Source organism: Acaromyces ingoldii (assembly GCF_003144295.1).
Source record: "Acaromyces ingoldii strain MCA 4198 unplaced genomic scaffold FA10scaffold_3, whole genome shotgun sequence".
NCBI classification, from domain to species: Eukaryota; Fungi; Basidiomycota; class Exobasidiomycetes; order Exobasidiales; family Cryptobasidiaceae; genus Acaromyces; species Acaromyces ingoldii.
This window is the reverse complement of record NW_020290249.1, coordinates 339,208-363,480: the sequence shown is the minus strand read 5'-3', so window position 1 is coordinate 363,480 and position 24,273 is coordinate 339,208. Positions and strand designations below refer to the sequence as shown.

At 57.7% G+C, this 24,273-nt stretch overlaps 12 protein-coding genes across 12 annotated transcripts; 7 read left to right on the top strand and 5 right to left on the bottom strand.

The window, feature by feature from the left end:
- Position 1: 1 nt before the first annotated feature.
- Positions 2–1,237, top strand: FA10DRAFT_230481 (Rcd1-domain-containing protein; the record flags this gene model as incomplete). Its single annotated transcript, XM_025518822.1, has 4 exons — positions 2–359; positions 425–580; positions 640–1,036; positions 1,099–1,237. The coding sequence occupies 4 exons, from the start codon at positions 2–4 to the stop codon at positions 1,235–1,237; spliced, it is 1,050 nt and encodes a 349-aa protein (XP_025377095.1).
- Positions 1,228–2,173, bottom strand: FA10DRAFT_99885 (hypothetical protein). The gene is made up of 2 exons (XM_025525848.1): positions 1,695–2,173; positions 1,228–1,629 (listed from the first exon to the last, which is right to left on the bottom strand). Exons 1-2 carry the CDS (start codon positions 2,027–2,029, stop codon positions 1,416–1,418), a joined length of 549 nt encoding a protein of 182 aa, XP_025377094.1. The 5' UTR covers positions 2,030–2,173; the 3' UTR covers positions 1,228–1,415.
- Positions 2,174–2,798: 625 nt separating this feature from the next.
- Positions 2,799–4,797, bottom strand: FA10DRAFT_229216 (alcohol oxidase; the record flags this gene model as incomplete). Its single annotated transcript, XM_025518780.1, has 2 exons — positions 2,799–4,359; positions 4,436–4,797. The coding sequence occupies 2 exons, from the start codon at positions 4,795–4,797 to the stop codon at positions 2,799–2,801; spliced, it is 1,923 nt and encodes a 640-aa protein (XP_025377093.1).
- Positions 4,798–6,550: 1,753 nt separating this feature from the next.
- FA10DRAFT_266435 (hypothetical protein) lies at positions 6,551–8,477 on the bottom strand. The gene has a single exon (XM_025521491.1). The coding sequence runs from the start codon at positions 8,387–8,389 to the stop codon at positions 6,731–6,733; it is 1,659 nt and encodes a 552-aa protein (XP_025377092.1). The 5' UTR covers positions 8,390–8,477; the 3' UTR covers positions 6,551–6,730.
- Positions 8,478–8,830: 353 nt separating this feature from the next.
- Positions 8,831–10,378, top strand: FA10DRAFT_99788 (hypothetical protein). The gene is made up of 7 exons (XM_025525847.1): positions 8,831–9,304; positions 9,369–9,411; positions 9,477–9,826; positions 9,883–9,939; positions 10,003–10,069; positions 10,142–10,242; positions 10,297–10,378. The coding sequence occupies exons 1-7, from the start codon at positions 9,008–9,010 to the stop codon at positions 10,342–10,344; spliced, it is 963 nt and encodes a 320-aa protein (XP_025377091.1). The 5' UTR covers positions 8,831–9,007; the 3' UTR covers positions 10,345–10,378.
- FA10DRAFT_266432 (hypothetical protein) lies at positions 10,338–11,242 on the bottom strand. The gene is made up of 2 exons (XM_025521490.1): positions 10,812–11,242; positions 10,338–10,696 (listed from the first exon to the last, which is right to left on the bottom strand). The coding sequence occupies exons 1-2, from the start codon at positions 10,959–10,961 to the stop codon at positions 10,412–10,414; spliced, it is 435 nt and encodes a 144-aa protein (XP_025377090.1). The 5' UTR covers positions 10,962–11,242; the 3' UTR covers positions 10,338–10,411.
- FA10DRAFT_301192 (hypothetical protein) lies at positions 11,113–12,832 on the top strand. The gene is made up of 2 exons (XM_025524949.1): positions 11,113–11,978; positions 12,049–12,832. The coding sequence occupies exons 1-2, from the start codon at positions 11,186–11,188 to the stop codon at positions 12,759–12,761; spliced, it is 1,506 nt and encodes a 501-aa protein (XP_025377089.1). The 5' UTR covers positions 11,113–11,185; the 3' UTR covers positions 12,762–12,832.
- Positions 12,833–13,303: 471 nt separating this feature from the next.
- On the top strand, positions 13,304–14,871 carry FA10DRAFT_231022 (hypothetical protein; the record flags this gene model as incomplete). Its single annotated transcript, XM_025518840.1, has 2 exons — positions 13,304–13,675; positions 13,735–14,871. 2 exons carry the CDS (start codon positions 13,304–13,306, stop codon positions 14,869–14,871), a joined length of 1,509 nt encoding a protein of 502 aa, XP_025377088.1.
- A 988-nt stretch (positions 14,872–15,859) lies between these two features.
- Positions 15,860–19,083, top strand: FA10DRAFT_99758 (hypothetical protein). Its single transcript, XM_025525846.1, has one exon. It carries the CDS (start codon positions 16,150–16,152, stop codon positions 18,826–18,828), a length of 2,679 nt encoding a protein of 892 aa, XP_025377087.1. The 5' UTR covers positions 15,860–16,149; the 3' UTR covers positions 18,829–19,083.
- A 128-nt stretch (positions 19,084–19,211) lies between these two features.
- Positions 19,212–20,111, top strand: FA10DRAFT_230661 (carbonyl reductase-like protein; the record flags this gene model as incomplete). Its single annotated transcript, XM_025518827.1, has 1 exon — positions 19,212–20,111. One exon carries the CDS (start codon positions 19,212–19,214, stop codon positions 20,109–20,111), a length of 900 nt encoding a protein of 299 aa, XP_025377086.1.
- A 64-nt stretch (positions 20,112–20,175) lies between these two features.
- Positions 20,176–21,471, bottom strand: FA10DRAFT_285605 (putative RFC4-DNA replication factor C, 37 kDa subunit; the record flags this gene model as incomplete). The annotated part of the gene is made up of 5 exons (XM_025524007.1): positions 20,176–20,211; positions 20,285–20,386; positions 20,445–20,756; positions 20,823–21,227; positions 21,310–21,471. 5 exons carry the CDS (start codon positions 21,469–21,471, stop codon positions 20,176–20,178), a joined length of 1,017 nt encoding a protein of 338 aa, XP_025377085.1.
- Positions 21,472–21,659: 188 nt separating this feature from the next.
- On the top strand, positions 21,660–24,260 carry FA10DRAFT_301187 (hypothetical protein). The gene is made up of 2 exons (XM_025524948.1): positions 21,660–23,336; positions 23,408–24,260. Exons 1-2 carry the CDS (start codon positions 21,746–21,748, stop codon positions 24,202–24,204), a joined length of 2,388 nt encoding a protein of 795 aa, XP_025377084.1. The 5' UTR covers positions 21,660–21,745; the 3' UTR covers positions 24,205–24,260.
- Positions 24,261–24,273: the final 13 nt, after the last annotated feature.

Here is a 24,273-nt window from a genome sequence, read left to right as displayed (position 1 = left end):
AATGGGCGGATCGCTGGCTGGCGTCGACCTGGGGCCTTCGATGCTGGCAGCTGCTGGTCCAGCTGCAACCTCTGGACCATCTATTCCTGCGGGCACAGGGCCAGGCGGAACGCCAACGACGGCTCTCAGCGTCTACCACCTCATCACCCAGCTGTGCCAGAGACCTGACCCAGCCTCGATTATCTCGGCAAACAAGCAGGGCGCCCAGTTCTCGGGGCAGGGTCAAGGCCCCGCTACAGGAGCTACGGGAGCAGAGGCGCTTGCTGGAAGCTCGACGCAGCGCGAGACTGCGCTGCTGGAGTTGAGCAAGAAACGCGAGCAGTACGAAGATCTGGCCTTGGTCCTTTGGCACAGTTTTGGTGAGTGGTTGCCCCTTTCTCCTAATCGTACGCCGAATTGATACTGACGGCATTCTCTCAACTAGGCGTCATGTCATCCCTATTGCAAGAGATCATCTCGGTCTATCCGATGCTTACGCCCTCGTCGCTTAGCGCACATGCTTCGAACAGGGTGTGCAATGCGCTGGCCCTTCTTCAATGCGTGGCCAGCCATCCAGAGACCAGGGTGCTTTTTCTCAACGGTTCGTCTCTACGACACTTCCTGCAAGGCTTCTGAGACTGATGAAAATCTCTTTCGCAGCTCACATCCCCCTGTTCCTCTATCCATTCCTCAACACGACCTCCAAGACTCGGCCTTTCGAATACCTGCGCCTGACGTCGCTCGGTGTCATTGGGGCTCTTGTCAAGCAGAACGACAACAGCGACATCATCAGCTTCCTCCTCTCGACGGAGATCATCCCCCTCTGCCTTCGCATCATGGAGACGGGCTCCGAGCTCAGCAAGACGGTAGCCATCTTCATCGTCCAAAAGATTCTTCTCGACGACACAGGCTTGGCCTATATCTGCCAGACATATGAGCGTTTCTACGCCGTCGGCACTGTCCTGAGCAACATGGTGACGCAGATTGTCGAGAGCCAAGCTGTGCGGCTGCTCAAGCACGTCGTCCGGTGCTACCTCCGTCTCAGCGACAATCCTCGGTGAGCTTCTTCTGCATGAATTCAGCGGCGTATTGAGCTGACATGACCAAATGCTCAAATAGCGCTCGCGAAGCTCTCCGGGCTTGTCTGCCCGCACCTCTGCGCGACGCCACCTTTTCACAGCTGCTCAAAAACGACCACATTACCAAGCGATGCCTCGCCACGCTTCTTCTCAACCTCTCCGACCGCGTCGACTCCTAATCTGACGCCCAGACTAGACTCTCTTCCCGTCTCCACACGCAGCACTGGTCCAACCACTTCTCTCGGGTCTTTTTCTTTCTCTCCTCTTGACGCACACATGTACGAGTATCTTGACAAACGGCCTCCCAGGCATGGCGCCGCACCGATCTACTGCAATGTTATATTCGTATGTCTTTTTCTAACAGAAGCTCACGACCCATGTCAGGAAGTCGGCCGGGCAGGCGTGGTTGGGAGCCTGCGTCGAGTCGCCCTGTCTCGTCCCCTGCAGTAGCCCGCTCTCCTTTCGGTAGGCATCGGTGCAGTTGGCATCGGAGCAGACGGCGGCATTGCAGCTGTCTTCGTACTTTTTGCCTTGGTGCTCGAGGTAGACTGCAACGTTGAAGCCCTTGTCCCTGTGGGTGCTCCCACTTTTGAGCTGCTGAAAGACAGAAAGGGAGGTACCACCTAGGTCACTCACAAGACAATGTCGTAATCGCCCGAGTCAAAGTCGATCTCGGCCCTCGTCGTCGCACCGCTCGCGCGGCCGGGCAACGGCGCCCAGATCTGGCCCTTCCACAAGCTCTGCGAGTCGAAAGTGAAGACATGGGAATCCTTTGACCCGATCTCGCGCGCCTGGAACGACGGCGAGGGAGCAGACGAGAAGCGCGGGGTAAAGGCCTGTTGGCAGTTGTTGTAGATCGTCATGGAGATCTCGGGCTTGTTGCTGCGTTTCGGGAGCGCAGAGGTAGGTGGAGTCAGGACGAGGTTGAGGACCGCGAGGAAGGAGAGGAACGAAAAGAGCAAGAGGGCCATGATGTCCTATTCCTCAGTGAGAGGGCTCAAATGGGGCTCTTTCTTTTGCTCGTCCTCGCTCGTTACTTCCTCTACTTATATAGATTCTGCAAGCCACCTTTCCAGGGGAAAGCGGCGCTGAGGCAAATCGCGGTTCGCTCGCCGTGTCCAGATCTCATCACGGTCGCAAAGTTTCCGTCATTTGGTCTCCCTCACATATCCGCTGCTTGCCCACTGTATAACAGTGTAGCTAGTAGTACTAGTGGTGTTGTACAGTGCTACAAGCTCGGGATTCGAAGCCGCTTCAAAGATGGAAAATTTTCCTACAACGGCCTTCCGGGCTCATCATTGCCCTCGGCCGTCGTCCTGCTTTTGCCCGCTTCAGCTTCAGAGAATCGAAGCCATGAATGTCCGAGATGAGAAAATCTCGCTGAAATTGGTAGCTTGGCTTATCCACGACAGCTCTCGCCCAGAGTTCTGCATCTTTTGCCTCTCCACATTTAGTGCGCTTCAGAATTTGAGCTTGCTTGATTGATTGATTGTGGAAGTTTGTCACAAATTTGTGCGAGTGGAGGAGGAGGACAATGGGGAGGACAAGGAGTTGTGACGGGGGAATGTCCATGCCCCCGTAGTCTAGGAGTGCCGTGCTGAAGGAGACCTTAAGAGAGAAAGAGGGGTGGGGCCGAGATCGTTTGAAAAGATCGATCGATCGGCAATACAAAGAAAGGGGAAAACACGAGGGAAACGCGAAATTGGCAAGGGGGGGAATGGGTTACAAGGGCTCGGCGCCTCACTTTTGAAGCCCCTTGATGATGTCGGCGGCGTACTCGGCGACGCCATAGACGGTGTTCTGGATGTGGGCGCTGATGTGGATGGGGATGACCGAGGCGTCGACGACACGGACGTTGCACGTGCCGTAGACCTTGAGCGAGGGGTCAACGACGCCGCCCTTGGCGCGGGGGAGCATCGACGCTGTGCCGATGGGATGGTACTCGGTGGTAAAGGTCTTGAGCGTGTAGTTCTTGATGTCCACGTCGCCGGGGAGGACCTCCTTGGTGATGTATTGGTCGGCGTAGGCCGAGCTGTTGGCAATCTTGCGCATGTACTCGGTCCCTGCCGTCGAAATGTCGAGGTCAAAGGGCGCGTCAAAGTAGTTGGGCGAGATGACGGGGGCAGTGTTGACGTCCGACGAGTTGATGTGAACGTGGCCGCGGCTGAGGAGGTGCTGCTGAGCAGCGAGGAAGGTGACGTAGTTTTTGTTGGTCTCGGGAGCGCCGCTCGTGGCAAAGTAGCCGTCGATGGCAATCATCTCCATCTGGCCGACGGTGTCTGGGTATTTGGTGAGGAAGTCGAGCTGCTTCTCGAGCACGTACTTGTACGTGCTCGTGCTCTTGTTCACGTAGTCCTTTGCCTCGCTCTGGAGCTGTGCAGCCTTATCGTCGCCAACGAGCTCCTTGAGGCTGAGGTAGGCAATGCTGGGCACCGTCTCGTCGAGGATAGACGTCTGGTTGGACTGGTAGGCCTTCTGCTGCTGAGCGGCAAAGGTCTCGTTGTTGCGCAGCGAGTCAAGCGTGGCGATGCCCTCCTTGATCTCGTAGGCGGCACTGGTGTACGTGTGGTCCTGCAGGTTCTCGCCCACGCCAGGCAGGTCAACGAGCTGCTTGACGCCGGCCTTGTCGAGAACGCTCTTGGCGCCGATGCCGCTCAGCTCGAGGATCTGGGGCGTGTGGACGGAGCCGGCCGAGACAATGACCTGGTTCGATGTCTTGACGGTGTACTTTTGGCCGTTGACGTAGAACTCGACGGCGGTGGCCTTTTGCTCAGCACCGCTCTTCTCGAGCACAATCTTGGACACGGTGGCCTCGGTGACAATGTGCAGGTTCTTGCGCTGCTCGTGGGGAATGACGTATGCCGTCGAGTACGACCTCGTCGAGTTGTTGGGGTTGATGTTGGACGGCTGGACAGAGGCGCCGACATTTTTGCCGGCCAGTGGCTCGTTGTTGCGCTGAATGCCGAGGCTCTGGAGGGCAGGGATCCAGCGCTGGACCTGCTCAGAGATGTAACGCGGGTAGGAGACCTGGATGGGGCCCTTGTCGCCGTAGTTTGCCGCGTTGGGTTGGATGTGGAGCTTCTTGGCGTCGTCGGCCGAAGGCGTGTGGAACTCCTCGCTCTTCTTGAGGTACTTGTAGAGGTTCTTCCAGTTCCATCCTGGGTTGCCCAGCTGCTCCCAGGCGTCGTACTCGACCGAGGCACTTCGGTCCCAGACGAGGAAGTTGAGGACAGAGGAGCCACCGAGGACTTTTCCACGCGGCCAGGCAATTGCCGGCGCTCCGCTTTCTGATGTCGTGGTCCTGTAGCACAAGCGGGCTAGTCAGCAATGGGAAGGAGGAAAGGCCTCGTTGAAGAGAAGAAAGGGAGGACACGCACGTGAGGTTCCAGTTGTACTTGGATGCCAGATTGGCACCGAACATGCCGGGAATGTCATTGATGGGGTCGCCCACGCCCGATGGTCCAGCTTCGAGGACGCCCACGGTGTAGCTCTGCACCTCCGAGAGGCGCCCCGCCAGGGCCAAGCCCGCGGTTCCACCTCCGACAATGAGGTGGGTGAATTCGGTGTCTGCAAACGTCTTTGCGTCCATCTTGGCTGCCCGCTTGGTCCTCTTGTCCAGGCGCACGCCTCTTGTCTGCTGTGTGCTGTCGGTGGGGATGAATGTCGAGGTGACGGCGGTAACGTCGAGGAGGAGGACAACGACGAGCAAGGGAAGGAGGGACGTGACAGGAAGCCGCATGGCTCTTTTCTTGCGCCTCTTTTTATCCACCGCCTAAATGAAGAAATGTGGGGAATAAGTGAGCCCTAAATTATTTTTATCTGCGCGATTGCCGAGAGGATGACCAGTCGCAGATGTGTCGTAATTCAGGAGGGCAAGCTGGGGCCAACGACGGGTTTACGGGAGCCCAAGGGTGGCGTGTCGGAGTCGAGAAGGGAAGAGGGGTTGCCTGTGACAGGACGGTACGGTGATATAGGCTGAAAGGAGCGGAGGGGGGACAGGCCTAGACAGCGGCTGCACCGAAGCGAGCCCTTGCCTTTAAACGTCTCAGCGGCAAACAATTCAAGCGGGCTGAAGGGCATGGAAACCGAAATACTCCGGGACGGGCACCAAACGCAATAATGACCCTGACGTCGTGCTGCTCCTATCACTACTCCCTCCTCGATGAGGCGGCCCACCCGTCCCGGTTTTTGGCTTCTATTCGACGTCGAACGGTGACCGTACAGGCATTCGGCCTCTACTTGGCCTTGCATGTGTACATCATTTCCTCGTGTGGTTGAGCCCCAACTATGCAACAGAACTCGGAGTGCATGCCATCATAGTTAGAAAACATATGCAGGGCACAAAACAAGCTCCTATTTCGCAAAAGCCAATCAAGATCGATCAATCATAGCTTCGTCCTACAAAGTGTGTGCACCTTCATGATCGGCAAAATCATCCCACGAGCTCGTCCTCGATTTCCGAGCCGTCTCAGAATGTTCGTCTGAAAGCCGAGGCGGACGGGCTAAGAGGCTGCCCATGTTGCAATAAACGTTGTGCGGGCCGTGCGTGGCGATGCTCAACGTACTCTTTGTGCGTGTGCGCGGCTGCACACGCCCGCACTACCGCGCCTGTATTCAGTAACCTAAAAGGGGCGGCTACAGCTGTGAGGCATATCAGCAAGGACAGAGCAGGCGGTGTCCTCGGTAAAAGGCTGCAATGCATAAACCACTTTGGGCCGTCGCACTCCAAATAGTAGGAGTAGTAAGCTAGTAAGTGATACGTAGTCTCTCAGCAGTCGAAACTGAGAACGAGGTACGCCGGAGGCTCTATCAATTTAAAGCATCTCGATAACCCTGACACAATTTTCGCGAGCTCGACTACTCCTACACTAGCGTTTGGAGCTTACTTTGCTCGCGGACTGCATCGCGCCGTACATGCTCCTCAGTCTAGCCACATTTAGCTTTTGTACGCACACAAGCAATGACGACGCAGGGTCATGGACACCGTTATTGAAACACTCTTAGGCCTGAGAATGCGAGGAATACCACTACTACTCGTTGGCTCTTAATGCTGCACTGTACGAGCAAGGGGACCGCCTGAAACCTTCGCTTGCTTATTTCGGGCGCCTGCATTGGGTTAGAGTCTAACCGCTTTTAGAGCTCGAGATGCACTGCACAACAATTGAAAATGGTACAGCGTTCAGCAGAAGTAGTACCGGTTACGCTCTCGCTCAATACATGCAGTCAGTCTGTCAGGCCTTCGTGGCGGCTAATCTAACCTCGCACGTCCAGTACGTACGGAATTTGTTTCCCCGATGGGCGGTATATTTACTTAGGCGTGGTGCCGTGCGGCCGGCCCGGTCTGGCGACGGCTGCACCCATGTTCAATGCAGGCATCCTTCTTCCCACGGCCTGACTTTCTAGGTTTTGCTCCTTTTGGACTCGACCGATTTTCTCATGATGGTATTGCTTTCAGGCTCAGCAAGCGCCACAAGATGGCCATGACGTCGGGGTGTGTCAAACAAGACGATCATATTTTGAAGTGTAAAAGGTAGGTCCATGGTATCCACGGACCCGTGCTGAAGCTGAAAAAGGAAATGCGGGGAAAAAAAGTGATGGACACGAAGTATTGGCTATGATGAAGTGGAAAGGGTAATTAGAGGGAAGGAAAGAGGGAGAAAAGCGCTGGTCAATCAATGCCTGCGCTGCTTTGACATCTTCTGGTGGCGCTTGGCGATGTGGAGCGACTCCCAAGCCTTGGTCAGCCCTTCCTTGGCTTCTTGTGCAAACGCGTTGGCCTTAGGGCCGGAACCGGGGAGGATCTCGAGGGGGGGCAGGACGAGGTCCCTGGCGTGGAGCTCGTCGAGGAAAGCCTTGGCAAGGTCCGTGAGGGCGTTGTCGTCGACACCGGCATCGCGCTTGGCCGCGGGCGTTTCGGGCAGCGCGGGCAGGAGGTCCTTGACGGCAGCCGTGTACTTTCCAAAGGCCGCAGACAGCTTCTTCTCGTAGTCGGTCAGTGGCGAAGACTCTGTGTGGGTAGCACGCTTGACAAAGGCCGTCTCGAGCTCGTCGACGACACGCTTGCTCGTCGTAGGCACGTCGTTGGGCAGGCCCTGTCCGACCATCTTGACGAGCTTTCCGGCGGCGTCGGACACGCTAGCAAAGAAGAGGGGCGAGTTGTTGTGGTAGCCCTCGACCTTGTCGCGCTTCTTCCTCTCGCCGAGGTTGAGGCCGACGAGCTTTGTAATGGTGCTGACTGCGCCCGTCAGCTCATCGGAACCTGCATCGGCGCTCCTTCGTGCGGTGTTGATGCCGAGGAGACCCTGAACGGTCTTGAGGGCTCCCGTGAGCTCATCAGCACCGGCGTCGGCGCGCTTCACTTGGTCAGTGTTGGCACTGAGAAGACTCTCAATCGTCTTGAGGGCACCCGTGAGTTCGTCGGCACCGGCATCGGCGCGCTTGCTTTGTCCGACATTGGTGGTGAGAAGGCCTTCGATCGTCTTGAGGGCGTCCGTAAGCTCGTCGGCGCCGGCGTCAGCGCGCTTCTTGCTATCGGCGTTGATGCCGAGGAGACCCTCGACCGTGTCGAGAGCACCCGTGAGCGCGTCAGCGCCAGCGTCAGCGCGCTTCCTGCTATCGGCGTTGACGCCAAAGAGACCCTCGACCGTGTTGAGGACACCCGTGAGCTCATCGGCGCCGGGATCAGCGCGCTTCCTGCCCTTGGAGTTGACGCCAAGGAGACCCTCAACCGTGTCGAGAGCACCCGTAAGCGCGTCAGCGCCGGTGTCAGCGCGCTTCCTGCTATCGGCGTTGACGCCAAGGAGACCCTCAACTGTGCTGAGGACGCCGGTGAGCTCATCAGCGCCAGTATCGGCCCTCTTGTGCACCTCCGAGGCAAGGCCGTCGAGTCCAAGGAGACCCGTGACCTCGTCAATGGTGTCAGTCACCACATTGGAGCCAAGGTCGCCGTCACGAGTCTTGATGGCGGAGCCCGTGAATTTGTCCGTGATGGCGGTAAGCGGGGCAAGGGCGTCCTCGAGGTTGAGGTCGTCGCCCTCGCCCTCGCGGCGCTGAAGGATCTGACCGGCCGACTTATCGGGGACAAGCGAGCCGGCAACGTGGACGGCATTGACGCCCTCGGACGCAAGCGTCTGCACCTCCTTGACGTCGCCACCGACGATGCCGAGGGCCGCGCCAGCGGCCAGCTGTACAGCCTCTTTGGGCGCGTCCTTTGCCGTGCTCGCGACGAGATCTCCGTCCGTCTTGTCGCCCAGGCCGACGAGGCCCTGCGCCGAGGCAGTCGAAGCCAGCAGGAGGGTTGCGCCAAAGGCAGCAACTTGGAAGGTCTTCATGGTGAAGTTTGTAAAGAGCGTGGGGTAGCAAAAGAGCGTCGGTAAGGTGAGAGACACGGCCAAGGAAAGAGGGAAAGGAAAGGGGGTCTTGGTCGTCGTGGTCAGCAGTGAACAAGGCTGTTTTTCTTTCTCCTGTCCTCCCAGCTGTTGACCTCCTTTCTTTGTGTGTGGGCATTCTATGTATTCTCCCAAAGAAGCTGCGACGTACGTGCAGAGAGGGGCCATGGTTGCCAAAAAAAAAGAAAAAGTGATATTTCAGGACCATTGAGACGCGTCGAGGTAGGGCGCATTCCTCCTGCGGATCAAAATACAGGCACTAAGCTCGCGCAAGTGGCCTTCTAAAGAAGAGAACCCGGTAAAAGGTTGAAGGCAGTCACGGCGATCCATTTGCTCGCAGAAGATGTCAGAACGAGCAGCCGCGTGGCCATTGTTGCACGGAGCATGCTGTAATGAGAGGAGAAAGACGTCGTCTGAATCATACCGTGAACAGCGCCGAGGGACAGGAGTGGCACTAAATCGTAATTGAGGCGGGTAGTTGGGGACTAGAAAGCCTACTGACTGGTTTGACGCGTCAGAAGTGCTAAGTGTTGTTTTCGTCGCCAACACCAAATCACAGGCATGTCGCGCTCGCGGCCTACAACGCCGATCCGCCGGGTGTCACGCGGATCGATCACCGCGCTCTCCAATTCGCAGTCGCAGGGCTATGGTGGCGGTGGCTCTAACAAGGAGGCAGGCACGACGCCGCTCAGCTGCTTTTCGTCGGCAATGGGCGATCTGGCCGATGAGATGGCCCTCCTCCAGGCCAATCTCGAGTACATCGACGGCATCCAGGATTCGCTGCAGACCTTTGACGAAAGCTTCGCCATGTTTCTCTACGGCCTCAAGATGAATGCCTTTTGTGTCGAGTGGCCAGAGGTGAGTAAGGTCGAGGCTGCAGGCTGCTGCATCTAGCCTTGCTGATGTGGCCCGAGCATTAAAGAGACCCGATGAGGATAGCTTTGCGCGCGTCAAGGAAAGGCAAGGTGGGTCTTCTTCGAGGGCTGAGACGAAATGGTGATCCCCTTGCTGAGCACTCTTCTTTCATCAGCTGCGTTGTCGGGGCTCGCTCCAGCTTCATCCAGGGCACCTCGTGTCTCGATGGACGCGGTCTCTGTCTTGGGGCCCGACGACGGCATTGGTGATCAGACTTACATGACGCAGGACGATGACTTGCTCGATCGCAGGCCGACCACGACAACGACTGCAGCACTGGCGAGGACGAGTGCTCCTTCCAAAGCTTCAACATCATCGCAACAGCAGCACCAGCAGCAGCCGCTCAAGTCAGCCCTGAAGAAGCCGTCGACGGGAGCCGCGTCTGCTTCCAAGGCTGGGGCTTCGTCTGCGCCTGCATCGGCACCAAAGGGACGAATCACTGTTGCACAAAAGAAGAAGCGCGAGGTGGGTCCAATCGCGGCGTTGTTCATCAAAGAGGGTGTTCCTGACAGTCACCACAGGCATACGCAGCACAGATCATCGACACACTGCCTCTCGAGTACCGGGGAAACGACCCAGTGAGCACGCAGAAGGTTAAAAGTCATTGACCACGTCGCTCATCGGCCCTTAATCTACCCCAGAAAACGCGGGCGCTCGCCCAGCACGTCATCATGGCCCTCATCGCTGCCAGCAGCAAGGGTATCCGCAGTGAGCCATCAGCGTTTCTGGCCCATTTCTGCCTTGCCACGCTCCGCTGACCAGTCTGGATGCACTGCGCAGTCGCCGACATTGTCAAAGCGCCCGACTTTCCCCAGGCAAAGATCAACAAGACGCTCATTGCTCTCGTTAGTGCAAAACATGTCCAGAAGCGCTCAGACAATGTGCGTACGCCTCTGTTCCTTCTCCTCGAGGCTGACCCAGAATGACGCTACTAGGGTATCGTCTACTACCTCGATGAGAGCCGTCATGGCACGTTGCCGTAAATTGTACATTTCACCTAGACCTTCCGACCATGTAATAACAATACAGATCATGTAAAGCCTTGCCCGGTCAAACGACTTTGCGTTGCGTCGCCTCGACCCATGTCTCTCTCCATGTCGGGCCCGTCCGATTGGTCTCTCGTGCTTCGTAGAACTTGCCCAGCGCGCCGCCCTCCCTTAGATTTGGAGCAGCTCCAGCTCCTGCGCCGCTGTTGCTGCTGCTGCTGCTGCTGCTTGGTGTGGCTGTTGACGTCGATGCACGAGCGCGCCCTTCCCTCTCATCTCGCTTCGCCAGTCTTTCCTTTCTCATCTCCTCCAACGATGCCTTGAGATCCGCCGAGTTCCTCGGTGGTTTCTGCCGCATATACACGCCCGACAACCTCTTTCATCAGCTTTCTTCCTCACCTTGCACAAAATTTTCGGCCCCATGCAGAGCAGTGGGAGGAGGACAAGAGTGCAGGGCGACTCACATAGAGGGTACGCTCGTCGGGCCAGAATTGATCGCGGATCGGAAGGACGTGGTCATGGTACCACTGCGGATCGCCATAGTGGACCATGATAGCGAGGGGAAAAAAGAGGTAGAGGGAGAACTTGAACAGCTCGAGATTGGGACCCGCCATCGTGAGGTCGTCGAGGTCGCTCTCTTTGATGGTGTGTGTGTGGAATTGGAGGCTGGTGGAGACGGGGTTTACGGAAGACGGGAAAAGGAAGAAAAAAAAATAAAAATGGATGGGACCTGTTAGTGTGCAATGAAACGCGCGCGCGCATTGGACTGACTGATGGACGCGCAAAATAAAGAGGGCAAGGCAGACCAGACCAACACCTCGTCTGGCAGGCGGAGAAGATGATGAGGAGATCGACGACGGGCCTGACGGACGTGTCGGCGTCCACTGTGGTGCATGTTCCGCCTCCTCCGCCTCCTTCATCGCAGCAACTCAGCTCTTCGGGTCGGTACGCAGCCGGCCAGGGGGAAGACGAGCGAGAAGCGGGGCCGAGTCGGCGCCACCAATTCGACTGGAAGGTGCCGCTGTCTCGACGCAATCGCGACAAGCGGCCACCGCCGTCCCAGACGGTCGTCGAAGATGACGAAGAAGGAGCGCAGAGGGCCCGGGGCGTCAAGAAGAGGAGCGAGGTCGATCGTGCGATGCTGCGCACAGACTGGAGGCAGAGGCCCTTGTATGCCATCGAGCGGCGGCGTAGCCTTAGCCCAACTCCGGAGAGAGGCGGCTCAAAGGACTGGCGTGACATCTTGGCTGATGGGTCTCTTGCCGCCGAGGATGCGGAAGATGAGCTGGACGCGGAAGAGGCAATACGACTGGAGGAGCTTGAAGAGGCCCAACGTGCCAGGTGGATTGAGGATCTCGCAGAGGAGAGACGTTGGAATGATACCAGAAGAAGAAGGCCGTTCAAGACGGGAATAGCTCCTCTGGACGATGTGCTAGCGTCCAGTGCGACCAGCATTCGGCATCATGTCGAGATCATTGGACCACCATCGAGCGGAAAGACGAGCATGGTCATCCGGATTGCAGTCGTCGAGCGACTCGACTCGCTGTGGGCCCTGAGCGAAGGCAAGCGAGATGAGCTGGGCAGCTGCTGGAGAGAGGCCTCAAAAGAAGCTGCCAACGTCACGGTTCTTGGTGGGTAGACCTTGGTGACACTCTCCTCTTCCATATAGCCTCGGACTAATCAAAGGGGAGACCGGCACAGACACCGAGGGTAGCTTGACTGCATCGAGGATCCTGCAGGTGGCAGCCCCGCTTGTAAAGGCGAGACTCAAGACTGCACACACGTCATCGACAAATAAACTGCTCCGAACAGTCCTCGCAGGGATCCGCTTGACGAGAATTACGACCCTGTATGAGCTGACGGCAGCCCTCCGATCGCTGTGTCCAAAGGAGTACGCCAAGGCTCAACCGCTCGCGAGAAGGGCGTCTAGCGCCATGAGGGAAGAAGAGGAGAAACGGCGTCGAGACCTTGATGCCATGAGCCAGACCAAGTCACTAGGTCCACACACGTCGCTGGTCATCATCGACAGCCTCTCCTTTCTCTTTCGAGCGCCGCCGTCCAAGGACGCAACGATCAGTCGAGCGAGATTGACGGCCCTGGAGGAGGTGCGCGACTTTGCGCACAGGGCGGTGCAGAAGCGCGGCCTTGCTATCGCATTCACGAATCAGATGGCGTTCAAGGTCGTAAGCCGCGAGGGAAACCTAACGACGTTTGAGGACAAGAACGGCACGAGCAGGCTATTTGCTGCCCTTGCCAACCGCGACGGTCAGACTGGATCAACAGAAGAGACGAGCTTCATGGGGCCCCAGGTCAGCCGTCTGCTCCTCTTTCGCGCTGGCAGCGATGGAAGCCGCTTCATTAAGGTCCTTGGCCATGACACTTCCTGGATACCGTACGTCTGGGATCAGAAGTAGTGCAAATACAGACCACCACCCCTCTTGTCAAACACCATCACGTGGCCTGTTACACGGGCTGAGAATAGAACATCGATTTCTGAATTGCACCCTACAATATCGTCAAATTGAGGGGTCCCTGCCATAGTATAGTAATTTTATAATTGAACTGTCGCAAACCGTGGCTCTGAGTTTGACTGGCCTCCGTCTCACCTACCTCCTCATCAAATACGCTCCATCCTCTCCGACTCTCCGCCTTTCCGCTCCCCTTCCACTGTTCGTTCCATCAACGACTCTCGTCTTCACAGCGTTGGACAGGGTCTACGGCACTCAAGCCATCGCGAACGCCTGAGCGGATACTCACTACACTCCTTTCACATTCATTGGGTTTTTTTCCTTGGTTCTCCCACCCTTTTCACGAGACCCCATATTTCTGAGACGACAAGAACATGAGGATCGTGTCGACGGCCGCTGCCGCCGTCGCAGCGGCGACGTGGGTCGCGTCTGTGTCAGCAGCAGGCGGAAGCAGCAGCGCAAACATTGTAGTAGACCACTCAAAGCGGATGGTGGCCACGCGCTCGCACCTGGTGCATGCACCTCCAACGAAGCGTCAGCCTGCGACGGACGACGTGCAGGGCTCGATTGTGGCGCAGGCCGCCAACGACCCTATCGGTGCGGCTGCGGCTGCTCAGGGGCTGGACAATGTCAAGAACTACCTCCAGGGTGGCGACCAAGCGCAATATACCCTCATTCAGGATGACGCAAATAATCCCTCGGCGCAGTATCCTTGGAACCAGAACGTGGGGACGAACCCCAATGCCAACGCTCAAGCAGGTGCCAATGCCGACGGCAACAGCCAGGGCTGGGTCGGCCTGCCTCAGCTGCAGATGTTCGACCTGAAGAGGGACCAAGTTATCAAGGAGAATGCAACCCAAGTGAGTGCAGCCATTTACCGCCGATTTGCAGAAAGCTGACGCGACAACATCTCCCACAGCCATACTACATCACGTCCAACTACAACCCTGCGCTGATCAAAAAGGCCGTCATCGTCATGCCCGGTAAGCCGCGTGACTCGTGGAAGTACACCGACCTGGTCTACAATTCGATGCAGACGGCAGCCATCAACCACCCCGAGTGGCAGATCGACAACAAAACAATTCTCGTTATTGGCCCTGCTTGGCTCAACCAGTTCGACCAGCAGTACGGTGCAGCCAACCCGATGGACCTCGTCTTCCACGGATCCCAGTGGCAGTCGGGCGGCTACAGCCGCTCGCCCCAGCTGAACCACTCGATCACCACCTACGAAGTCCTCGACTGGTTCACCGACTGGCTCTTCAACACAACGAACTTCCCCAACCTCAACGGCGTCACCTTTGCCGGTCACTCGATGGGCGGCCAGGCCGTGGCGCGTTACGCATTGGTCAAGAAGCAGAAGAAGTACGACGACAACATCTCCTACTGGATGGGCAACCCTGGTTCGTGGGCCTGGCTGTCGGACCAGCGTCCTTTCCAAAACGCATCCTGCACCGATTTTGACAACTGGCCGTACGGAATCGGTGGCAATCAGACCAAGGTGACCAAGTACGCCCGCAAGGATGTCATCGCCGACAAGCAGGCCATCCTGGACCGCTTCAAGACGCGCAAGGTTCACTATGCCCTCGGTCTGCTCGACAACGGTCCCGGTGACACGCATTGCCAGGCTGTCATGCAGGGCGGCAACCACTTGGACAGGGGCTCTAACTTTATCCAGCAGTTCAAAGACCTTGGTGGCTTCCCGTCCACGCACACCGCCACCTTTGTCGCCAATGCTTCTCACCAGGACTACGCCATGCTCAGTGCCAATGCCAGCATGAACTTCCTCTTTGTCGATGGCGCAAGCCAGCGCAACCCAGACATCACACCACACAACCCCAGCGACAAGAACAAGACCACGTCGTCGGGGCCCGACCCTAACCCGAAGCCAAAGGCGTTTGCCACGCCTATCCACAAGATTATTTCCTATGCGCTTCTCGGTGGCTCCGTGGGCCTGATTTCCCTCATCTTTATCATCCTGCCCTTCTGCTTCCCAGCAAACAGCGACCCGTGGGAGCAGGAAAAGTGGGAAAACGACAGCAAGCGTCAGCTTCTGTGATAAAAGCCGTCTCTGTTATCCTCTCGAGAATATCTCTTCTGGACTTTTTTTCCTGTCTCTTGTCTCTCTGCAATCCATCATCTTCCTCTCTCTCTCTCGTCTGACCCGGCCTTATCTGCTTTGGACACGACTCTCTTTGTGGTGACTTTCTGATCGACGTCTAGCTGCTTCTCTAATCTACACTGTCTATCGGGCTTCATTGTTTGCTTCTGTATTCCCCCTCCCCCTTTCTTTTGTTATTAAGAAAAGGCTATGCGTCGGGTACGCGCTCGATTCGACTGGCCCATACCGTGCGGCGAATCCACTGGCGCGCCGCGCTCCAGATCAGAGCAAGAAATAAAGCACGACGTGCAGATGCAAGCCCCAAAACAGGCTAAATGCTATTCTATTATTTAATAGACCGAGGTGGGTGCAGCTAGTATGCAATTCTGTCGAGAAAAAACTTTCTTAAGAATGCTGGAGCAGGGTCGGAGACTCGCGGTTCGGAGGCATTTGCAGCTGGAGCCTCGAGGTTGATCGTCGCGGATGGGAGAGAGAGAGAGAGAATAAAAAAGAGAGAGGATTGTTCTTGTAGGACTTCCCTTTTGTAAAGAGCTCAGGCTTGACCTCAGCTCGAAATGGCAGGTTGAACGTCGGACCTCTTTGTTCAGACCACAGTGCAAGAGCGTCGACCACAGCACAAAGCTAATGGGACACATATATTTGTCCTGCGAGAGAGTAAATAAGAGTGCTTCTTTGAATTTGAAGCATGCGGTGAGAGGATTAACCCCTCGCTAAAATGGGACAACGCGCAAATTTGTAATGGAAGGGCAAGAGGGCTAGTTCTATTCTTGCAGGTTTCGGCGCGACGGCGGCTACGCTCCTGCATTGCCTGTGCTCAACGCTTCTCTCGCCCTCTGTCTGCATGTGATCATTGTAGCCTCTCTGGCTAGCTCGATCCCCCCTCCCTCACTACCTTCACCCTTCCCATTTCCCGTCGTCACCTTTGCTAGACAGGCTCAGCATACCATTCACCAGCAGTCGACCAACAGCACTCTCTTCCACAGATTCACGTTCTCTTCGTCAAACACTCTCTTTTGTTTCGTTCCGATTATACACACACGCTTTCGTCTTTTGCTCCTTTCCACCTCCCCGCTCGCTAGAACTTCCCCAACCCACCTCCTAGCCATCACTCCCTGCTCTTGCTAGGTATACTAGTCGACCAAGCCCACGGCGCGCCTTGATTTGACTGCTTCGTCTCGCGATCGATAGGGAAAGGTTAGACGGCTTGCTCCTTATATGCACTCGTACGGTCGAAGAGGAGACCAAGAGCAAGCCTACGCGGACCCCTCCTCCTCTCGCCTTGACGAGCGCATCGATATCATCACCGGCATCCGTGACCAGTCGAGTCACATTCAGGATCAGCGACAGGATACCCAGCACAACAACAACAACGCGTCGTCTCCCACCTCTGGAGAAGCAGCGGCACTCGACCGACAATCGACGGTAGGCTCCATCGTTGACAAATATCTCGATCGCAATCACCAACGGTCGCTACAGCGCAAGACGAGCGCACAGAATCACAGCACCAGCAAGAAGCGAGAGGTCCCCGAGCGCAAGCCGACTTTGGACCTTTTGGCCTCACCCCAACATATCCTTGAAGAGGTAGAAGAAGAAGACGACGACGACGTTTATCACACAATGGCGCCGTCGAACACGCAGGCGTTCAAGAAGCGCCAGTCGAGCATCATGTTTGCAAAGGGCACAAAGAAGGTGGATGGATCCGGCACTGGCAATAGGGACAGAGATTCGGGGGGCGGAGCCTTTGCCGGCATGCTCATGGACGGAGGCGACAGCTCGGATTCGGACTCGGATTCGGACAATGAGCTGGCTTCCAAAATTCCTCCTGCCGCTGCTTCCGCCACGGCGAGGGGCGGGCAAGGAGATGAGGTCAACAGGGCCAGCTGGACCTCGAGGGCGGTGGCCGTGGGTGATCGACCCCCCGACAGCGCGTCACAGAACCCCCCGACGCTCAAGATGCTCGGTCTCAAGAGCCAGAAGGAGGGTGGTGCACCATTGGGCCATGGCAGGCAACCGTCGCCGAGGCAACTTCATCCTCAGCCGCTCGAGCACGAGTCTCGAAGAACGCAACGCCAGCCTTCATTTCATGATGCACCGGATGGACGTGTCGTCAGCGGGAGTGATTACGGCGAGGATGCCGGTCGTCACGGTAGCTACATTGACTTTGGCGGTCCAGCGGCCGTTTCGCCCTTTCGTGATGGTGGCGATGACGCTCATCCTCCTTCAAGAGGCTTTCAGCTCGAGGATCCGCCCGTGAACGACGCTAGGTCACTCCAGGCACCACGGTCACCGATGCAGGAGCGAGCGCGTAGCCCTCGCACGGCGGCCCTGACGCAAGAGCTCGGCCTCGCCTCACCGTTGCCGCAGGACGACCAGGGTGCGAGGTCGCCGACGCGTGACGAGTACTTTGCTACGCCGCTTCCCCCAGCGATGGCCAATCCGCACAGTGCCTCGATCCCGCTCCAGCGAGGTGGTGAGCAGCCGCCTCGCTCGCCGATGCACGGTCCAGTTGGTGGCGGCGGCCCTGGTAGGGGTCCACCGTCTCCTCACGGTATGCGTCCGGAGGGCAGTCAGAGCTATGAGAGAGGTCCTGGTCCACAAGCAGGTCGACAGCTGGTCCCCAACCCCGGGGACGGCCCTGCACGGCGACCCAGCCAGGCTCCAATTCCTGTGCCTGCGCCCGCCGTCGTACCCCGTGCCAGCGAAGGCGACGGTCCACCGCCCTACGCAATGAACAACGCCCGACCAGGTCCACAGGGTGGTCCACCACAATCTCGATATGCGCCCCGCCAGGGACCTGGATTCTCTGACTCGCCGGGCCCCAACGCTGCTCGGGGCGGCGGTGGTCCTCCTGGACGCCGGCCCAGCATGCTCCGTCGCAGCATGGCCTTTTTCTCGGGCAACCAAGGCGCAGGTCCCTCGGCTGGCGGAGGAGCGGGAGGTCCGCAGAGGCGGCCGAGCCAGCAGCGCCGCAGTATCTTTAGAAAGTCGATGGCCTTTCTCACTGGAAGACCCATGCCCCAGCCCGAGCCTGAACCTGAAGAGGAGGACCCCATGCCCCGCGTACAGGGCTGGGTCACCGAGAAGCCGCAGGCAAGGAAGAGTCACTACTGGGGCGCAGGCGGTATGGGCGACGAGTGGGACGTCAATGGAAATGGCGCCAAGTTCTGGCGACGGTTCAGCGCCGCTCAGAAGCGCGATGCGAATGGCATCGACAAGGCCGCAAGCGATGCTGTGATTCAAAAGGCGCAGCGGAGGGCCAAGTGCTTCAAGTGGGGCTCTCTCATGGGCGGTCTCCTCATCATTGCAGCCGTCGTTGGCGTCATCATCTGGCGCGAGGCCATCGTCAACAATTCCAACAAGCTACCAGGCGCAGTTGACCGTGGAAACAACGGTGGCTCCTACGTCCCTCCCTCGGGCAAGGGCAATGCTGCCACGGGAGCCACTGGCGGCACTTCTCCACAGCAGAGCTCGACCGACACCAGCACCACAACAGATTCAGCTTCCGCTGGCACGGCGGCTGATGGCACAACGAGCAACGCGGCCACAGATGACACGACCGACGATACTACTACAACGACCAAGAAGAAGCATCACCACAAACACCGCAAGACGTCAAAGGGCACGACGAGGAGAGACGAATTGGTCTCGACTGCGTTGGATACCAATGAAGATCTCTTGTCCCGGCGCGAGGACTTTTCGCAGGGCTTGCGCTCCTCTACGGACGCTCTCACCGCGGGCTCTCACCCGCTCCCAAGACGATCGCAATCGTTTGGCAATGCGGCGCTGGACATTGTTGTTAGAAGGCATCATGGCGATCAGCTTCGACGCCGCAGGGTTGTGAACCAGAGCCATGATGTCCATCAGGCGGCAGCTGCCATTGCTGCTGCAGTGTAAAAGTACAGCACAACACTTTCACTCTCTTTTTCGCTCTCCTCTTCCTTTATTCCTCCCTCTGGCAAAGAGACGCCATTGTCTTTACCCTCACTTCCCCCTAATTTGGTCTCTCGTCACTCGGAAGAAGTCTAGTCAATCACCCTCCAGCACACACACACAACTGCACACTCCTTTGTTCATACCTTTGTTCATCTTCACCCGGAACCTTCTTCGGTCTTCAATGTTAAAACTCTTGCACCCATTTTTTTTTTACTTTCTCCTTCCCAAGCTGACATACAGCAGTAGAGGGTCGGTCACCTCCACACACGGGGGAAAATGGTGATGTAAACCGTCGAATGCCTCGTAGCGCCTGTGGCCACATCTCTTACTTCACACAACCAACAATGTCATCGACGGCGAGTCCCTCGAGAGTCTTTCTGGTCACGGGCGCCAATCGCGGCATCGGATATGGGATTGCGCGCCGATTGGCCGTCCAGACGGCAGCCACTGCCTCTAGTGGAGGAGGGCCGCCCTCGACGATCTACCTCACCTCGCGTGATCTGCAGCGCGGCCAGCAGGCCCTCGAGGCGCTCCGATCCGAGCTCAAGGGCCAGGACGTCCTGCAGGGCGACGGCGCGGGCACCTCGCAGCTCGATGTCCTCGAGCTCGATGTCACCTCGGCCCAGTCGCGGCGCGACATGATTGCCGAGCTGCAGCGTCGGCAGGGCGCCCAGCACGCCGTGCTTGACGTCCTCGTCAACAACTCTGGCATCGCCCTCGATGGCTTCAACGGCGACGTCGTCACCAAAACGTTTGGAACAAACTACTACGCCGTCAAGGATCTCGTCGAGGACGTGAAAAAGTCAGGCATCCTTAAGCGCGACTCGAGAATCGTCGTGCTGGCAAGCATGGCGGGCAGGCTCGACGGATACAAGCCCGAGCTGGCGAAGCGGTTCAGAGAGGCAAAGACGGTCAAGGAGGCGGACGCCATAGCGACGGACTTCAAGCAAGCCGTCGATGCCGGCAAGGAAAAGGAGCAGGGCTTCAAGAGCGCCGCGTATGCCACCTCCAAGGCCTGCATCATTGCATGGACACGGGCCATCGCCAACGAATGGGCAGCGGAAAAGGCGACCACGACAATCAACTGCTGCTGCCCTGGTTATGTCAACACGGACATGACAAAAGGCCGAGGCGCGTTGACGCTCGACCAGGGCGCAAGGACGCCCGTGCTGCTCGCCCTTGCCGACGAAGTAAAGGGAAGGTCTGGCGAGTACTGGGCAAACCAAAAGATGGAGCGATGGTAGTCTACCCCTCATTGCTGCGTATATGTCATGTCGTAAAAGTACAGATGGATTTCCATCGACAAATTCATGTCTTCACCTCGAAGAGCTTGGGAGAGAGATGCTGCACGACGAACAGAGAGCGAGTTAGTGTCTCAGTCAGCGCAAAGCAACTGGGAATGCCTGGAGAGCCTCACCATCTTGCACAATCGAGAGAGGAGGCCGCCAAGCTGTATGACGGTTGAGACACCCTCCAAGATGCGCATGTGTGTCCAACCGATTTCCTTGATAAATTCGAGCTGTGGGTCAAGCTAATGTGAGCTGCAAAAATCGGCCACAGAAGAAAGGAAAACTCACCTTGACGGCCTCAGGAATGCTGTCCATTGTCTTGACAACGCGGAAGATTGTGGTGACAATGTCAACAGCGGCGTAGCCCAGATTCCACACCTCGTCGAGCTTCTCCATGGCCGTGTCGATGTCGCCCTTGTAGCATGCACCCAACATGGCGCGAATTGTGACGGGATGAGGCTGGTCGCACACCTTGAAGACATTGTCGGGCGAGACGAACCCAAGGCCCGTCCACGTTGATTGGAGGTTGTTGATAGCCTGACGCATGTCACCCTCGGACGTGAAGACGAGGGCTGCTAGCCCATCCTTACTGTGTTCGACCTGGGACAAGAGGGGACGATGAGAATGTGCAGCAAAGTGAAGGTTGGGCATCTGGACCATACATACCTTTTCCATGTCGCAGATCTCCATCAGACGCTTCATCACCTCCTCATCGCTCAGCTTGCCATACCGCAGAATGGCGCAACGACTCTGGATGGGGTCGATGATCTTGTTGGACTGGTTGCAGGCAAAGCAGAATCTCGTCGTGTTTGCATAGATTTCCATCGTCCGTCGAAGGGCCTGCTGCGCACCGCCCGTCATGCTGTCGGCTTCGTCGAGGATAATGATCTTGTGCCGCCCCGGAGGAAGCGAGACTTTCTTCTGAGCAAAGCTCTTGATCTTGTTGCGGACCACATCGATACCTCGTTCGTCGGAAGCGTTGAGCTCGAGGACACCCTCCTTGTATGCGTCACCAAGCAGCGCGTGTGCAAGACAGTGGACACTCGTCGTCTTTCCGATGCCCGGGAGACCCTGTTCGAAAAAAGGCCAAGAGATCGACTGATTAGCATGAAGATGGCAAGTATTAAAAGAAGGCGGTGGGAACACGACGCACCGAGATGAGCAAGTGAGGGCAGTTGCCATCCTCTTGAATGACCTTGAGGCGATCAATAGTTGCCGCATTGCCCACTACGTCGTCGAGCTTCAGGGGGCGGTACTTTTCAACCCAAGGCAGCTCGTACGAGGGCGCCTTGCCGTTGGAAGAAGACGTCGCCATGCCCGTGTCTGCTGCTTCTGTGCTGCTGCTTGTAGCTGACTTCGGCCTGTACTTGTGTTCTTCTTTCCAAAGCGAAATGAGGAACGCGCGCGTTACGAGCGCGTCCGCGCCAAGGGCTAAGAAGGCCGAGAAGCAGCCACATGGATTCGTGCGGCCCGCGTGTTCTTGGCTCCACTTCGCAAGCCACGAAGGCGGTGCTGCACAGCGCTCTCCGATTAACGACGAGGGACCGGCATCAAGCAACCATCCTCGCAAAGCAGGTCGCCGAGACACGATGAGCACGAATCCGTTTGCGGCCGCCGTGAGTGGGTCTGAGCCGACGAGGGAAGAGGCCGAGACCAATCCCTTCAAAAGCCATTCGAGAACGACTTCGGACGCTGTCGGCGTCCAGTCGACACCTTCCAACCCTTTCCATCCCATGGCAACGTTCGGTAACCACCACCAACCAACCCAGCAACAGCAACAGCAACAACAACAGCAACAACCGCAAGAGCTTGCCTCTGCGGATCTGATGTCTGGCCAAGCTCAGCAGCAGCAGCAGAGCACCACGAGCAACGACATCTCTTCCCAATTGGCAGGTCTCGACTTTGGCAGTGGCGCCACCTCGTCTCCTGCTCCGCCTCAGCTGGAACAATCTCACTTTACACAAGAGTCGCAACGACAGGGACCCGTCGCGGCCGAGTCCTGGGCTTCTCAGCCTGATCACACGGCTGCAGCGGCAGGAACGTCGGATAAGCAAGGAGATCTGTTGGATGCCACTTCTGCAGGAACAGTAGACGAGCAGGTGCGCATGCCGCAAGCTCAGACGGCCACGACGGACCCATTCGCATCCGAGATGACCTTTTCACCGGCTGCACCGGCTAGCAACACCGAAGTGCAGCAGCCAACCGCGAACCAGTACCGACAAACGTCGGGCGGTAGCCAGGAGGCTGCCCAGGGCACCTTTGCGCCCCCGCCCGGCCCACCTCCAGGGCATGAGGCGGGAAGCACAGCGCCAAGTGATCAAATCGTAGCCGACGAAGCGTACGCCCGCCAGCTCTTGGCTTCTGAGCAGAAGCGCGCACAGCGCCATCGAAACCCTGAAGATCAACGTCATGGAAGCAGTGGCCAGTATGCCCTTGCTGCCTCCAGCAGCGATGCACCTCGCTCTTCCTACCGGCGACAAGAGCAGCCGCTCAACGGGACCTATGCCACGCAGCCCGCGGCTCGGGATGCCAATGAAGAGAAGCAGTGGAATACAAAGGAGATCTACTGGCGAGGCCGTTCGCAGCGCATCGTCCTGCAGAATGAAAACGGACCATGCTCGCTCATTGCCCTTTGCAACGTCCTCTTTCTCCGTGGCACCTTGACAATCACGCCAGAGGATAGGCCCGCCGTCAGCTACTCGTACCTCTCGTCACTCCTCGCCGAGCATCTCCTTGACGTCATCAGAGACGACAGTGCACTGGATCTCGAGGCAGCGCTGAGCATCCTGCCGCAGACGCAGACGGGCCTTGACGTCAATGTTCGCTTCGATGCCATTGATGGCTTCGCCGTCGAAGAGAAGACTCAGCCAAGCTCCGAGCCGTCTGGATCTTCTTCGTCCGCCGCTGCGGCCCTCCCAGCCAAGACCGACGCGGACAAGCAGCGCGGCGAGCTGGCCCTGTTCAAGCTCTGCAATGTGCCACTCGTCCACGGCTGGCTCGCCGACAAGGACGACAAGGAGACGTATGCGGCTGTGGTCGAGCGAGCCGGCGACTATGACCGAGCACTGGACCGCGTCGTGGCTGGCGACGAGCTCGCAAAGGGCACCATTGTCGGCGGAAGTGCCTCTGGCTTTGGCGCCGAAAACTTGAGTGCTGAGCAGGGCGTGGTGGTCAATGACGGTAAGCGTCTCCTTTTCTTCGACTGCGCAAATGACACAAACAAAGCTGACTGTGTCTTCTCGTCTCCCTAGCGGTCTTGATTCGCAACTTCCTCGAGTCGACGGCCACACAGCTGACCTATCCGGGTCTGTATGCGCTCAGCACGACGCTGGAGCGTGGTGTGCCCTACGCCCTGTTCCGCAACTCGCATCTCTCCGTCATCTACCGGCCATTGGATCAGGAGGTGGCAGCAACCAGCGGCGATGCCATCGAGCCCGGCTCGGCACCCCCAGCGCTGTACCAGCTCGTGACGGACGCGACGCTCGAGACAGAGGACAACGTCGTGTGGGAGTCGCTCGAGGACATTGACGGATCAGCATCACGCTTCTTTGACGCCAAGTTCCGGCCAGCCAAGGTGACGCAGGACTTTGTAGGACGGCGAAACCAGCAGCAGCAGCAGGAGTTTGGCCAGGGCTACACCGAGGACGGAGACATGGCTTTGGCACAGCAGCTTCAGGAAGAGGAGCGCGATCGAGTGCGCAGGCACCAGGCCGCTCGAGCTTCAAGGCGGCAGCAACAGCAGCAGCAGACGAATTTCACATCCTCATCTGGCGGCCAGGGAGGAGGCAATGTCATCTCGAGGATGCTGGCAGCCCGCAAATCGAACAAGCGCGCACCCAGTTCCCAGGTTCATCTGCGCAACGAGGTGGCAGATGGCATGGGTGGACGACCAGTCGATGCTTCGTCGGCGCGGCAGCAGCAGCAGCAGCAAACACAGCAGCTCACGCCCGCTCAGACAGAAGCCCAGGCCGCACAGGCGCAGATGCGGGCCGATTTGGGCGAGGGTTCTGGCGAGCCAAAGAAGACAAAGTGGTGGAAGAAGTTCTAGTCATAGCACGTAGATACCAGCCTGCCGGGAATAATAGATGGAATTTTTTCTCCTTTATCGTGTGTCAAG